General features: G+C 38.3%; 1 protein-coding gene across 2 annotated transcripts in view; it reads right to left on the bottom strand.

The window, feature by feature from the left end:
- Positions 1–8,629, bottom strand: part of EXOSC9 (exosome component 9) — a 55,977-nt gene extending 47,348 nt beyond the window's left edge. Inside the window, exons 1-2 of one of the 2 annotated variants that reach the window (XM_053700815.1) lie at positions 8,430–8,629; positions 7,395–7,489 (exon numbers count right to left, since the gene is read on the bottom strand). In XM_053700815.1, coding sequence (XP_053556790.1) covers positions 7,395–7,489; positions 8,430–8,495 — 161 coding nt within the window. In that variant the 5' untranslated portion in view covers positions 8,496–8,629. The remainder of the gene's footprint in view (positions 1–7,394; positions 7,490–8,429) is intronic. The other variant, XM_053700816.1, reaches the window with a different exon arrangement.
- Positions 8,630–15,376: the final 6,747 nt, after the last annotated feature.

Here is a 15,376-nt window from a genome sequence, read left to right as displayed (position 1 = left end):
CAAGGAGTCCACTATGCAGAAGATGCTTGCCGCTCAAACCTTATCCATAACGCAATAAATCCATTGCAGCTCAGCTGAGCTGCGTAAGGATATCTCAGATATGTTTAGAGCATAAACATGATGACCTGGCTACTGACCACACCAGCCTTCTGTCATATTCTGAATCCCTCTCAGACCAGATCACACAGCTAGAATCTAAATTAGCTGACTTAAAGGATAGGTCACAAAGAAGTAACATAAGATTTAGAGGCATCCCTGAATCGGTTTCACCCTCAGAACTTCAGGATTTTCTATCAGATCTCTTCAAGGAGTTAGAGTCATTCGAAAGAACCCCCAACACTAGGGAGAGATGCCATTGTGCTCTGAGACCCAGATCAATCTCCTCTGAAAAGCAGAGACATTACAGTTTGTTTCCACAGCTATAGCCTCAAAGACCGGATCCTGCAGGCGGCTTTTCGTAAGCCTCCTCTCACAGAGATTTCATAATATTCAACTGTTGCAAGACTAATTTCAACATGCTCTTCAACAGCGAATATTGTTTTCCCCAATAACTGAAGTACTACAATGAAACAACATTAAATACAGGTGGGGATTCCCAACTAAAATATTTATCACAAAGGACAATCAGACACACAATGTCACCAACCTCAACCAGGGCTTCACGCTATAGACCTGGGGCCTACACCCAACTGTAGGAAATACCCAGCCACCTCCTCAAGCACGACTAAGAGCTTCAGCCCCGGGATGACAGGTAAAAGAGCAGAGACCCAAACGTCAAAAACAACAAATATCTCCACAGGACAAAGTTCCTTGACAGTATCTCTTTCTGAGCTTTGTAAACACAACACTGTATGGCTAAAGAGACAGAGTCTGTATTGTTTACGATTGTCCTCTATGTCTTAATTAGTTGCCATATGTTTACAGTATAAAAGTTGAGTTTATTATAGTTATGCATGTATCATTGTTGCTGTTACTTAAGGTTCTTATTTATTGATTATATATACCCTTATGGGGTACACCACTCTGGCCTTACAATTAAAGCTAGGCAACCCCCCCCCCAACATAGCCTGTGAAAATGGCTCCATTTGGTGGACTATTTCCACCACATTACTTCTCGATATTGATAAATGCTACATAAATGTATATGTTCTATTCTTACCCTACTTCCTCCCTCCCCCACAAAAGGCTCCTGGTATTCTCATCCCCTAACTTTCAACTAAAATGTCTAGTGTGAATACTATAATTTACACAACGTCAGGGGCTTAAACGCCCTGGGAAAGAGAAGCCTCCTCCTTAGATCACTTTCACATTTAAACCCGGATGTAGTCTTCTTACAGGAAACATAAATACTGATTTAGAGCAATGGCACCACTAGGGGGCAAACTCCCTATATGGTAATTTTATGTTAATCTCATTAAAGTAATACTGTAACATGTAATGTTATAGGGAGGGGTGCTTCGCACAACTTAATCATTCAGCACAAATTGTGGGAATAAAGAGAAGATTCCCACTAAAGAATGAGATTCAGCACTCACTGCCCTGACTACTAGGCAGAGATACAGGTCAACTAAATTAAAACATAACTTTAAATAATACACTATAAAATTGGGTAAAGAATTTTAAAACCATGAGCAGGGAAGTGAGGTAATGCTAACCCTAAAGTTAAATCATTTCCTCAATGGGCCTCTGAGGTTAAGTAGCCTCTGGTGTTACTTAGGGTTAAATAGGAAGTATGGATAAATACTAGAAGGTTAATATATTCTAAGTATATATTGTGATCCTAATCGGACTTAAGTAGAGCATCATCCATGCATTTCAATTCCAATTCACTAAAGTAAGTAATGAACATAATGTCTATGAAAGGGTAGTACTGCTAGGATGTATAAGACGCCCCTTAGACTGAAAAGGGAAATAAACAATCACACAGTGTGATGTTAATAGGTATCGCCAGGTAACTCCTGGAACCTAGTCAGTGTAGACGTAATGTTATGCTTGTACATATGTACTATATTAGGTTTGTATTTACCAGGTGATACTTAATACCACCCTAACACTTCAATAGATATGAATAGAGCTGTACTGCGTCCTGCCTCAATTGCCACTAAAGTATACAGACTGCAGATGCTCTTTATTAGTTTAGAAGTAATAAGCGACTAAGAGGTTATTAAGTTGCTAACATTAATAGGTAAAGCGTTACATTACCTATCCACATATAATACCAATTAGATCGCTGTTGAGCTGGATAGATACAGAAGTAACAATGTAATATATCAGTGTTCTTAAACGTAAAGCGTTAATGTAAATATTACGTATCCCAAGCGATTCTATTCAATGATTATGCAGCCCAGATTCCTGAGCATATGTTGTTAATCTTAGTCGTAAAGAATAATGCTGGTGGCCATGGTAAATATTAGTTTAAAAAAAGTTTAGAATTAAAGATTGCAGCTCTTTAGTTTTTATATTAGGCGTTATAGGTTTTTTGTGTATATTTAAAGCTTATATTAGGAGTAGTATTACAATAATCTTTCTGCTTTAAACAACAGCCTAATTAACACTCACGGAGAGGGCTATTAAAACAATTAGAATATAAAGATTATATCAACTCCAATGCTATACTATTCACAACTCCTGTCCCATTAAAAGAGAGCCCCCATAAGCTCTCAATATGCTCCCTTCTTACAGGGGACACACTGGAAAGAAAACGACAACCCTAAAATCCTCAAAATACACTAATATTGTATACTCCCCATACACTTTTAACGCCAGAGGGGTCGCCATCCTTAATCACAAACTACTTTCTTGCGAAACTATATTCGTAAAAAAAGACTCCCAGCTAGATACAGAATTTTAAAATGTAATCTCAATCAAATCATGTACACCTTAGTATCAGTTTACCTCCCCAACACGGGCCAATGTAAATACCTACACAAAATTCTTTGGCTAGTTGACAAATACAAACAGGGCAATTATCGGTGGTGACTTCAATTTAGTTTGGGACCCCCTCATTGATATATATATATATATATATATATATATATATATATATATATATATATATATATATATAATAAAATCCCATCCAGTATACAGTGTTACCCTCCAATAGTCATCTGCCTGGGTGCACACATGCAATGAATATTCCTGAAAAATAGTCGCACTCTCAGGTCTTTTAGTGAAAAAAAGTAAATCTTTTAATGAAACGTTTTCGGGGTATTCCTCCCCATCATCAGCATAAACATAAACTGCATCATACAAGCTTATATAGTGACTATAACTCGTCAAATTAATTTCAAATACCTGTGTAAAAAAGTGTGTCCTCTCAGTGTAGTGGCGCCAAACAGTGTGTTGGACGCACATTCTGTGTTCCACTGTGTGAACCGGAAGTGCTCAGTGTGATGCTCTTTCCGGTTGTGTCGATAATGTAAAAAACTTTCCGTAAATAAACTTGTGATATTGAAATATCTTAACTATAAGTATATAAGTGACAAAGTGTACCAACATTGTTCATATGTGTCTTGTTATCAGTGCACAACACTCATGTGGATTACTCATATTGCGTGAATCTATTCTATATGTGCAATATTCCTCATACAGACGATCCTATGTGTGCTCATATGTGTTATTGTGTCTATTGTCATATTATTATTGCCTATTATATTTTCCGGCTTCCCCCTGTTTGTTACCTTACATGTGTCTCTCTCGTTCATCTATGTGTATCTTTCAGCCGGACCCGCTGTCATGGCTTGGTTGGCATGGGAACCGTTTGTTATGCCGGTTCTACTATGGCGGATGGATCTATTGTTCGCCCTTTGTTTTATGTGAATTTGCTATGTCATAGTACAGTGCTGGTTAATTGAGTAACACCTGTATGTTTTAAAGCACACCTATTTGGGGTATATATAGGGGTTAAAGGGTGCTATTTAGCTCCAGTTATGTGTACTATCTGTGTAACATCTTCATTTTATTTACATTGATTCTAAGGTATCTGTATGGACTATGTGTTTAATCCACACAGATAGATCTATAGTAAACTGGAGAGATAACACTAAAATATATGGCATAAATGAAAATAATGAAATAATTAAAAAAACAAGTTAAATAAAAACTTTAAGGCAACTCTGCTATTGTTGCTCCAATGTACACTTAGCATCAGTAATGTATAATTGGTTTTGATATTATTCTAGATTATATCTGTCCCTCTTGTAGTTATATATACTTTATATTCATTTAGCTTTCTTAATATATATTTAGGTGAGTTGTAATTTCCATATTAGTCCATATAGTTGTTTTATGGCTCATTGCTATGTAATAACTTCCTTCCGTGGTTCAGTCTTTAGGTTCACTGTAGTGTGTTTGTCCTAATGCAATGACCTTATATAGTATATATTATATATTTGCACAACCTGACTTTGGAATATAGTTTCCTCAACTCGGGGATTATTTGCATCCCTTAGTTGTTGTATGTCCATATTTCATAATTCTATGGCTCTGCGGTGTTCCTGTTGGTTACATTCTTGTGTCTTACTTGTTGAAATCATCTTTTGAACTTAGTGTAGATGAATAGTGTCCTTAGGGCTGCTGTGTGTTTTAAGGAAGCTCAGTATTTTAAGTTTTCACGAGAACTTAAGGGAAATAGGCGATGAAAGGCCGAGTACTGTTAAATTGGAGGGGATCATTTCCATGTCCCCCCCCAAAACAGTGGGTGCCCTCAGCACTATATATATATATATATTTATATTAAAAATAAAAAATAGGACAGACCTACTTCTAGAGATAACTGAAATGATAATCTCTCCTCTAAATTCAGATCCCTAATGCATAAATTTGGACTATATGATACTTGGCGGGCCTTCCACACTTTAGATAGACTATCTATACACATTACTCTCATCCTCACTCAGTTTACTCCAGACTTGATTATATTTTCAGCCAGCCCCATACTCTGGATTATACTAAATCGGTCAAAATACATGTATGCCCATGGTCAGATTATGGCCAGGATTCTCTAACTTTACGCGAACCCCAAGTCAAACCACATCCCACAGCGTGGACCATGGCACATACTATACTATCTGACATCCCCATTTGCGAGGAGTTGAGGAAAGACTTACGGGAACTAATTCACTTAAACAACAACCGAACGGTAGCAACAATACCCTTTGGGGAGCTCTTAAAGCCTCAATTTGTGGCCTAATTATTAAAAAACAAGCTAGCATTAGGACAGCTCTCGGGCTGCCCCTTTCGCAGGCCTTCAGCGAATTAAAAAAACTTGAAGAAACAGAATAGGACATCCCCTTCCACAATGTTAACTAACGCAATTAGAGACCTAAAAAAACAAACACATTTACAATTTAGAACTAAAGCGCACACAACAACTATTAAAGACCAGACAACTCTTCTATTACAAAGCGAACAATGCAGATACATTACTTGCAAATAGAATCAGAAACAAAGAAAATATATCCCATATACAATTATTAAAACACAATGGCCAAACTACTAGCCTGCCCAGTCAAATAGGCTCCCTTTTCGCTTCATACTATGAGGCACTTTATAACATACAAACATCAGAACACTCTACCCCTATATCTAGGACAGCTATCCAACAAGCCCTGCAAAGACTCAAACTTCCAACCCTATCTGTAGAACAACAAGATTCCCTTAGAGAACCCATATCTTTGAATGAGATAAGGGGGTTATTCAAAACCTTAAGCCATTAAAGGACCAGTAAACACAGCAGATTTGCATAATCAACAAATGCAAGATAACAAGACCATACAATAGCATTTACTCTGAATTTCAAATGAGTAGTAGATTCTTTTCTAACACATTTTAAAGTTATGTATATTTCCACTCCCCCTGTACCATGTGATAGCAATCAGCCAATCACAAATGCATATACGTATAGTCTGAGTTCTTGCACATGCTCAGTAGGAGCTGGTGACTCAAAAAAGTGTAAATATAAAAGACTGTGCACATTTTTTTTAATGGAAGTAAATTGCAAAGTTGTTTAAAATTACATGCTCTATCTGAATCATGAAAATTTAATAAAGCCTGAGTGTCCCTTTAAATGCTCCCGGCCCAGACAGATGCCCATCGCTTTTTTATAAAGCCTACATAACAGAACTCTCCACAATACTCCAACGCCTATATCAATTATCTGGCACACAGGGCTCCTTTCCGTAAGGAGTTCCTGGAGGCCACCATCATTACTATTCCAAAGTCAGATAAGGACCCTTTCTTTTACCCCAGCTATAGGCCTATTTCTCTCATAAACACCAACATAAAAATGTACTCAAAAATTATAGCTAATCATATCTCAAAATTACTCCCTACCCTAATTAACGAAGACCAAGTAGGCTTTATCCCCAGTTGCAAAGGGCCTGATAATACAAGACGCCTTCTTAACATAGTCATGGAGGCTACTAGACTCAACAAACCCTTCTTGGTTATCTCACTAGATGCCGAGAAGGCCTTTGACCGGGTTTGATGGGAATATCTGTGGGAGGTCCTTGGGACTTTTTGTTTCCCAGAAGACATACAGGCTCAAATATGGGCACTCTATTCGACCCCTACGGCGAGAGTGAGAGGTATGGGATTCTGTTCCGCTCCCTTCTCGCTCTCCAATGGCACAAGTCAGGGCTGTCCACTGTCACCCCTCTTGTTCGCTCTTGCTATATAACCCCTAGCCGAACTTATCCGACAAGAGCCCACTTTACAGGGAATCACCCTACATAGCACATCTAATAAAATTGCACTATTCGCAATCCCTTTCCCCCACTCCTCCCCTAAAACCTTGCCTGGTTCCCTATACACACTTGTATTATTTATAATGTTCTTTACATTGCTTAGTCAAGGGGAACTACCTGTAAAAAAGTGAATCTTGTAAAAACTTATTGGTATGACTTTTGCTGTTTCATATTGTTATACCACATTCTTTTTTTTATCTTTGAATATTTATGTACTTGATCTGTTAAGCCTAAATAAAGCTTTGAAAATAATAATAATAATAAATAAATTTATATATATATATATATATATATATATTCTCGACAGACAAGAATGGCCGTCGGATAACAGTCCGGCCACGAGATTGATAGATAGATAAGGATAGATACAGATCGAAAGATAGACAGACAGATAGTTAAAAGCACGTTGTTGGAGGGGGGGGGGGGGTAAGACCCATGGTTAGGTTCCCAAAGGCGGCTGCGGCGCTCCCTCGGCTCTGATTAGAACAGAGCACTCTGGAGCATAGTTGCCTTCGGCCGGCGTCGGACCACAGTTTCTCGTACATATGTCTGATGGACAGATGTGCTTCGGCATTCTGTCTGAGCACCATTTTCTACATCATAATGGATAGTAAAAATGTGCACATTATTTTGTAAACTACTTACTTAGTTTTTCCAAGGTCCACAATACAACAGCCATAGTCGGTGCCAAATGTAATTTTGATATTTCTATAATCATATGTTTGTCTTCCATCAAGACGCTGAAAAAAGAATCATAATACTTAATTATGCTTAGAAGCTTATCTATATTTGCAGACACTAATAATTTGTCTACCAGTATACGAACATTACATTGTATGTATGTATTAATAGTGATATATTACACAGTTCTTTACATTTCTGATAATATAACTACAGAGTTAATGCATTTAAAGAGACAATACACAGACATATTGCAATTACAAGACATCTCTGTTGTTTTGCTATAGAATAACATCAGCCAAGTCTAAACATTTTCAAACAAATTAACATGTTTTCTATAATAGACTTCAATAGCCAAATGCCACTCACCATCTGCCTTATTTAGAGGAGCCAGTCTAGGATTGAGTCTGCAAGACAACAAACCTAGCCATTGTCATTGATTTGCACATAGGCATCACTTATTCTTTGCCCCCGCCAGGTCCGCCTCTTACCCAACTACTAAGTACAGAGTCCCTGCACGGTGCAGAACTTCAGCATACAGTCTGTATATACAGCACCAATAGCCTCCCTCTCCCCCTAAACTAAAAGTGCCTTTATGCCCAGTGTCTGCAAGAGGGTGCTGCTGTTTGCAGTTGTGATTTAAACAGGCCATAAAGATGAATATTTTGGAATGTTTTCATCATATGCAAATACTTAGAAACAGAAATATATTTAATCATTGTTTAGCATGTTTTCTATATAAAACTTAAGTAGCTGAATTAGAAAGGTACTCATACTTTTGAAACAGTTTAAAAGTTACATTATTTTAGCCTTCCAGATTTCAGTCAAATTATCAATACTTTCACAGATTTCTCATTTAGCTTTTACAAAAATACTGTCTATTTTCAACAGCGGCTCATCCATTGCTCAGCAGTATTGTTTCCCGTGAACGCGAAACTTATTGCAAGTTAAAGCCTCACGTTTTAACCCAAGTACCGCACGCAGATAATAAACACACACCTTTTTTTCTGTGATTGCCTGCAGGAGAAACGCTCGCTCACAGTTAGATAACGGTGTCTCCTTCATAGCTTACGATTTACAAGTTCTGTGCATACAGCAAAGTAATTCTTACAAAATACCACACGTGAGAACTACAACAAAACTTGGTCGCGCTGGTTACGTCATTACAAAGCGCTTACAGTATTACTCTGCCCTGCTGTCACTAATCTGTCAAACCGTTGAGGTGGCACTACGCATGCGCTGGTTGATGACAGCCTTTGATAATAAGGGGCGGATGGAATGTGAAAGTAAACTAAAGTAATAGGATGTAAGGGGCGGTTCACAGGATTTGCAAGGTTTAACTCTTTCGCTTCCGAAATGCCTACACGGTCTAACGTGCGAGATTATCATTTTTGAAAAAAAAAAAAATCAAATTAATGCATAAACTAATGAGACCAATAAGCGTTTTAATACTGGATATGAGTTTGTTAGATTTTTATTTTTAGTCTGCAAAACAAAGGACATCTTAATTTAGACCAATGATTTTAGCCTGGTTGTACTGTAGCGAGGGGTGTTCCAGCTGTCGGCTCGTTGTCACTATTATGGCTGAGTGTTGCAATATCCCGCATTTTCAACGGTTCTTTTTTTGAGCATAACAATTACAGACATCCCAAGTGCCAAGTCTCCCAGAAGTTCAGGGAGTCTCCCTGATTGTAATAGCAGCTCCCTCAGGGCCGTCTTTAATATTGACTGGACCCTGGGCAAAAATTTTCTTGGGCCCCCCCATGCAATTTCGCTCTCCACCCCAACATCCCAAAAAACAACTAAATCAATTAATTTTTTTAATTATTAGCCCAGCAGTGGATCACCACTGCTGGGCTAATCATTTTTTAAAAAATTAAATACATTGCAATATGGGAAACTGGACCTAAGCAGTACTAATAAGTAAATAAATAAATATATAAATTCCTCCACTGTGGATTCATTTAATATTCTTTTGAATGTGATTCTAGTGTGAGGTTAGCTGGTTAAAGAGATTTAGGGCAGCCAACAAGAGCAAAGCAAGGTAAAGACTGAGGAGGAAGCATGGAGGTGCAGACAAAAATAAGTTTACTGACTGGAACAGCAGAACTACTATGGGAATCTGTAAAATCTGAGACAGAGAGAAAACAAAAACTATAAAAATAAAACTTACATTAATCTGTGAAGTATCAGCATGACACTATACATCAGCCACAGCAGCACATGTCACTTCTTTGCTAAGAACAAGTTCCCTCTCACCCTGCCCTAGACAATGCTGCATGGGGAGTGGCGTGTGTGCACTCACTTATTCTTCCCACTGACACCTTTCTACAAAGCACTGTTCCCCTAACAAACTTTGGTTAGTTGATATTAGGGCCACAGCAGAAAGAGCAGGGCTAAGGGGACCAGCAGACAGGATGCTGTCTGTCCAAGGCTGCATGGATACAGTGTGGGATGAGTCACACAGCCTCAAGACTGAAGAGAGCAGTGTATGCAGCTGCACAGATGCTCAAATCCTCACGTCCTTGCCGCTCCAGCTTTCTGCTGCATGCGCCTACAGTCAGCCCTACCCAGAAACAATCCCCACCACCAGAGCAGTGACCTGGTAACAGTGGTAACCCCAGTAGGACCTTTTCTGATGCAGTGGGAATGGCTGGATACCAAGTTAAGGCTTTGCATTCAGTGCTGCACAGTGCACATCTAAAACAGCACATGGCAATAGCTTGGCATGTCACATGACACCGGCACGGTCTGGCACAGTTTAAAAAATATATATATATATATATAATCAGAGTACTTTTGACTGTGACAGTATTAGGATTGAATGTATGTGTTCCCCATGTCACATCAGCAGTCTGGTATGAAACATAAAAAAAAAAAAAACATTTTTTTTTTTTTTTAGGACTCTTGGGCCCCTTAACAGAAACTGGGCCATGGGCAGCTGCCCCTTTTGCCCTGTGTTAAAGACGGTCCTGAGCTCCCTGATGCCAGCAAATGGAGTGCAATCTCCCTGAAACTCCAAGTACCATGATCCAATGTGACCCAAATCCGGAAAAGTGTTTCTTTAAGTAATGCCTTTAGTTGCTGGGACGTTATAGAACCTTCAAAGCATGCACCAATAACCAAAAAGCCCCCACTTATTCTAATAAAATAAAAATACAAATACTACTTTATTTACTGCATGTAATTAAACTTCGTATTCTAAAATATTTGAGCATTCAACAAGCGTACGATCACTGGTAAATAGGTTTGTTGTATGTGGTTGTGCAATAAAGCTACTTTTTTTATTTTGACTTTAGTGGGAAGCTACTTTAATGATACGCCTCTATCATATTTAGGGTTTCAAGGTGTCCAATATATAACTGGGAGTAGTGATGTGCAGTTCATGAACAAATCGTTCATTTGAACTGGTTCTTTTCAGTGAACTGTGTGAATCAGTTCACCAGAGTCTGGGAGGGGGGGAGTGGCGCAGCAGTAGCGGGAGAAGCCACCTCCCTGAAATGAGTTTTTGTAGGTTGGGATGTCTGCAATTAGATAGCACCCAAGGTTTAGTATTGTCTCTAAGCATAGGTTAATTGTATTTTCATTTTCACCTTTGCATATCAGTGGAGTTTTTAGGCGGTCCCAGGCATATAAAAAGATCATTGGAACATACATTTATAAAGTACAAGGGCAGCCAAAGCCAAAAGGTTTTAAACCAACCAGTGAAATCAGTTTAGTCTAGTACACGTGGCAGATCTAGAGTGTTTTCATGAGTCTCTCCCTATTATTTTTCCTGCAGAGCATGGAAAATTCACCCTTTTTCATTTGCCGATAATTTAGTTTCATCTCCCTCTTCTATGTTTAATCTACTTTCTTGTATAAAATTGATGTTGGTTCAGAAATCTTGTTGCCCTTTAATGAGGATGTATGTTTCCCATCCTATTATATACCAGATGTCCCTATTTTCTCAGAAGAAAATGAAAATAAAAGTAGCTTTTAAAATGGAATGCATTTAAAATGCCATAAAGATATATATTTTCTTTAAATATACGTGCTTCGGGGGCGGAGCCAACCACCGAAGAGGGCAGACGTGTATGAGCAGAGCTCCAGACTATTGAACTAAACAGAGGAAAATAATATATTACAAGCCTAGATTTCCTTTACTAACACTCAATATCTCCTATGCACTCGTATAAGAAAGTGAGGCTAGAAGACATCCTATACTGAAGATACATGTAAAGCTATAGCCTCTCAACGTCGCCATGTGGTAAGCGCTGAAGTTATACCTACCGGGCCCTATTGCTTCTGCAATCTATATTGAATGAGGAACTAGCTGTTCGCAATATACACCCTCTCTCGGTTCTCTGGGCCGATATAGCTAATTTTATTTCACACTATTAAGAGTAGAGAAGGATATACCAACAAACTATTTTTTTTTGTACTCGTGGCGTAGTTCTACAAAATGCCTCCTATAGACATTCCTTCGAGTTTCTTGGAAGCTCTGAGTGGCCTACTTGACGGACATCATGCTGCCGAGGAAAATATACTGTGTAGGGTGTCCACACGTAGAAGTGCTTACTCGCTTCATCACCGCACCTAGCCTGAACCTGTTATGATGGAGTGTGGGAGAGGTGACGCTTTGGGTCCCCGGCACTCACTCCCTATCTCTAGTACAACTAAGGGGATATAAAGCCTAATGATAGGAAACTGGCTTTGCAACGTGAGGATATGACGGCTAAGAGCACAGAGTGTGACAAGGAGAGCTCCGATATTCTATTCCAGACTTGCAATGTTAATGCCACAAGGACTCGATCAGCTTTATAACAGAACCAGGAGATTCCGAAATACATCCCCATAGAGACCCCAGCTCAAAGATGCGCCCAGAAGGATGGTAATATGCAGAAACACACCTTGAACTCATCAGCTTTATTACAACCCCATACATCTCTCCACATCAACACACAAATTCTCAATTGGGACTCTGGTGGTTTACTTTTGTGGGACACTACTGGGATTCGGCTAAGGCACCCGAAATCTGACATCCTTATCTATGCTGCCACCTTATTGCTCCACTGGGATCCTGGTGGTTTGATTTTTGGAGACATGGCTTGGAGCTGTTGGCTTTTCATGCGCATAGGAGTGGGGTAACGTAGGATAGCTAGCGACACACTGTAATAGTGCCTTTGTCAACATACGACACTGTTTTCTGAGAGATGGACATTCGGACCTGTTATGTAACTTTTATTTAACCAATACCTATTTGGAGGTTGCTCACTGTGTTTTATATAATATTGATTGGTGTCGACAGGATGTGGAACTGCATGTTTAGTTTCATACTGAAAACCCTAAGGCCTAGATTTGGAGTTTGGCGGTAGCCGTGAAAACCAGCGTTAGAGGCTCCTAACGCTGGTTTTAGGCTACCGCCGGTATTTGGAGTCACTCAAAATAGGGTCTAACGCTCACTTTCCAGCCGCGACTTTTCCATACCGCAGATCCCCTTACGTAAATTGCATATCCTATCTTTTCAATGGGATTTTTATAACTCCGGTATTTAGAGTCGTTTCTGAAGTGAGCGTTAGACATCTAACGACAAAACTCCAGCCGCAGGAAAAAAGTCAGTAGTTAAGAGCTTTCTGGGCTAACGCCGGTTTATAAAGCTTTTAACTACTGTACTCTAAAGTACAATAGATAAGTGTATGTATATCTCAGCGCCAACTATACCTTGTGTGCCCGGATGATGGTGGTACCTAGCTGCCACCTAGATATAATCAAATGAGAATAGTGTATCCAGGCGCCAACAAATGGAGGCTAAGGTTAAGGTTTGTCAATATTTATTCAAGATAATTCTTCTCTTTTCTACAGTTTAGTAGTTAAACACTTGTTAAGACAATTTAAAACAATTTAAAACAATAATATGGTGATTAAAATCTATCAGAGACGCATGGATCCACGCTAAAAAATTGAATTAAAAAACTGAATTAAAAAACAATAATCTATAATCTTAAACTTTAAGCAGGGTATAAATTTTGACAATTAGGTGTGATGGTGTGTATGAGCTTCTGCTCTACACTGTGATTGTGATGCGAAATTAATTAGTGAACATTTTGTATTAAAAGACAATAGCAAAAAATAATAACAAAAAATCAAATAACAAAACGTTAATCCTGTGAAAAAAAAAAACCATCTGCAAACAGTTCTGTGAGCAAAAAATAGTCCTGTGACCAAAAAATAATAATAGTAGTAGTATATAGGCAGTCCTGTGAGCAAAAGAATAATAATAATCCTGTGCAGTTTATAAAAAATGGAAATCAATTCAGTTGAAAACAGTTGAAAACAAAAACTCGCTCCTGTGCGAGAGAAAAAAACACTTCTGTGTGGCAAATATCCAAAAAATGTGATGTGTGTATCAAAAGAAAAATGTTGGAAAAACGATGCGAGGAATGAAATGATAAAAGACAGTGCTCTGTGGAGACTGAGCTCCAAGTTCAAAGTAAAAACAATGTGAAAACAATTTGCTAGAAGTAACAGACAAATATGCCGATCGATAAAAACCTGTGGGGAAAAAAATAGATACAATGTGTAGATAATATTTCAATCGTACCCTCCTAATGGAATATAGCTTACCAGGTCTACGCGTTTCGGCCTTATCTAGGCCTTTATCAAGACTAATGGTAAGCTGGTTGTTTGGGCCTTATATAGAGAACTCTAATCCGTGACCGGAAGTGCCAATTATCTGTGACTTCCGGTTACTCGTTGTGATAGTTGTCTCTATATATATATATATATATGTAAAATATCACTTATATAAAATAAGTATATATATATAGAGACAACTATCACAACGAGTAACCGGAAGTCACAGATAATTGGCACTTCCGGTCACGGATTAGAGTTCTCTATATAAGGCCCAAACAACCAGCTTACCATTTTTTATCGGCATATTTGTCTGTTACTTCTAGCAAATTGTTTTCACATTGTTTTTACTTTGAACTTGGAGCTCAGTCTCCACAGAGCACTGTCTTTTATCATTTCATTCCTCGCATCGTTTTTCCAACATTTTTCTTTTGATACACACATCACATTTTTTGGATATTTGCCACACAGAAGTGTTTTTTTCTCTCGCACAGGAGCGAGTTTTTGTTTTCAACTGTTTTCAACTGAATTGATTTCCATTTTTTATAAACTGCACAGGATTATTATTATTCTTTTGCTCACAGGACTGCCTATATACTACTACTATTATTATTTTTTGGTCACAGGACTATTTTTTGCTCACAGAACTGTTTGCAGATGTTTTTTTTTCCACAGGATTAACGTTTTGTTATTTGATTTTTTGTTATTATTTTTTGCTATTGTCTTTTAATACAAAATGTTCACTAATTAATTTCGCATCACAATCACAGTGTAGAGCAGAAGCTCATACACACCATCACACCTAATTGTCAAAATTTATACCCTGCTTAAAGTTTAAGATTATAGATTATTGTTTTTTAATTCAGTTTTTTAATTCAATTTTTTAGCGTGGATCCATGCGTCTCTGATAGATTTTAATCACCATATTATTGTTTTAAATTGTTTTAAATTGTCTTAACAAGTGTTTAACTACTAAACTGTAGAAAAGAGAAGAATTATCTTGAATAAATATTGACAAACCTTAACCTTAGCCTCCATTTGTTGGCGCCTGGATACACTATTCTCATTTGTACTCTAAAGTACACTAACACCCATAAACTACCTATGTACCCCTAAACCGAGGTCCCTCCACATCGCCGACACTCTAAAAAATTTTTTTAACCCCGAATCTGCCGACCGCCACCTACGTTATACTTATGTACCCCAATCTGCTGCCCCTAACACCGCCGACCCCTGTATTATATTTATTAACCCCTAACCTGCCCCCCACAACGTCGCCTCCACCTGCCTACACTTATTAACCCCTAATCTGCCGACCGCAAAGCGCCGCC

This window comes from Bombina bombina, chromosome 2 (assembly GCF_027579735.1).
Source record: "Bombina bombina isolate aBomBom1 chromosome 2, aBomBom1.pri, whole genome shotgun sequence".
Taxonomy (NCBI): Eukaryota; Metazoa; Chordata; class Amphibia; order Anura; family Bombinatoridae; genus Bombina; species Bombina bombina.
This window is presented reverse-complemented; position numbering and strand designations above follow the sequence as displayed.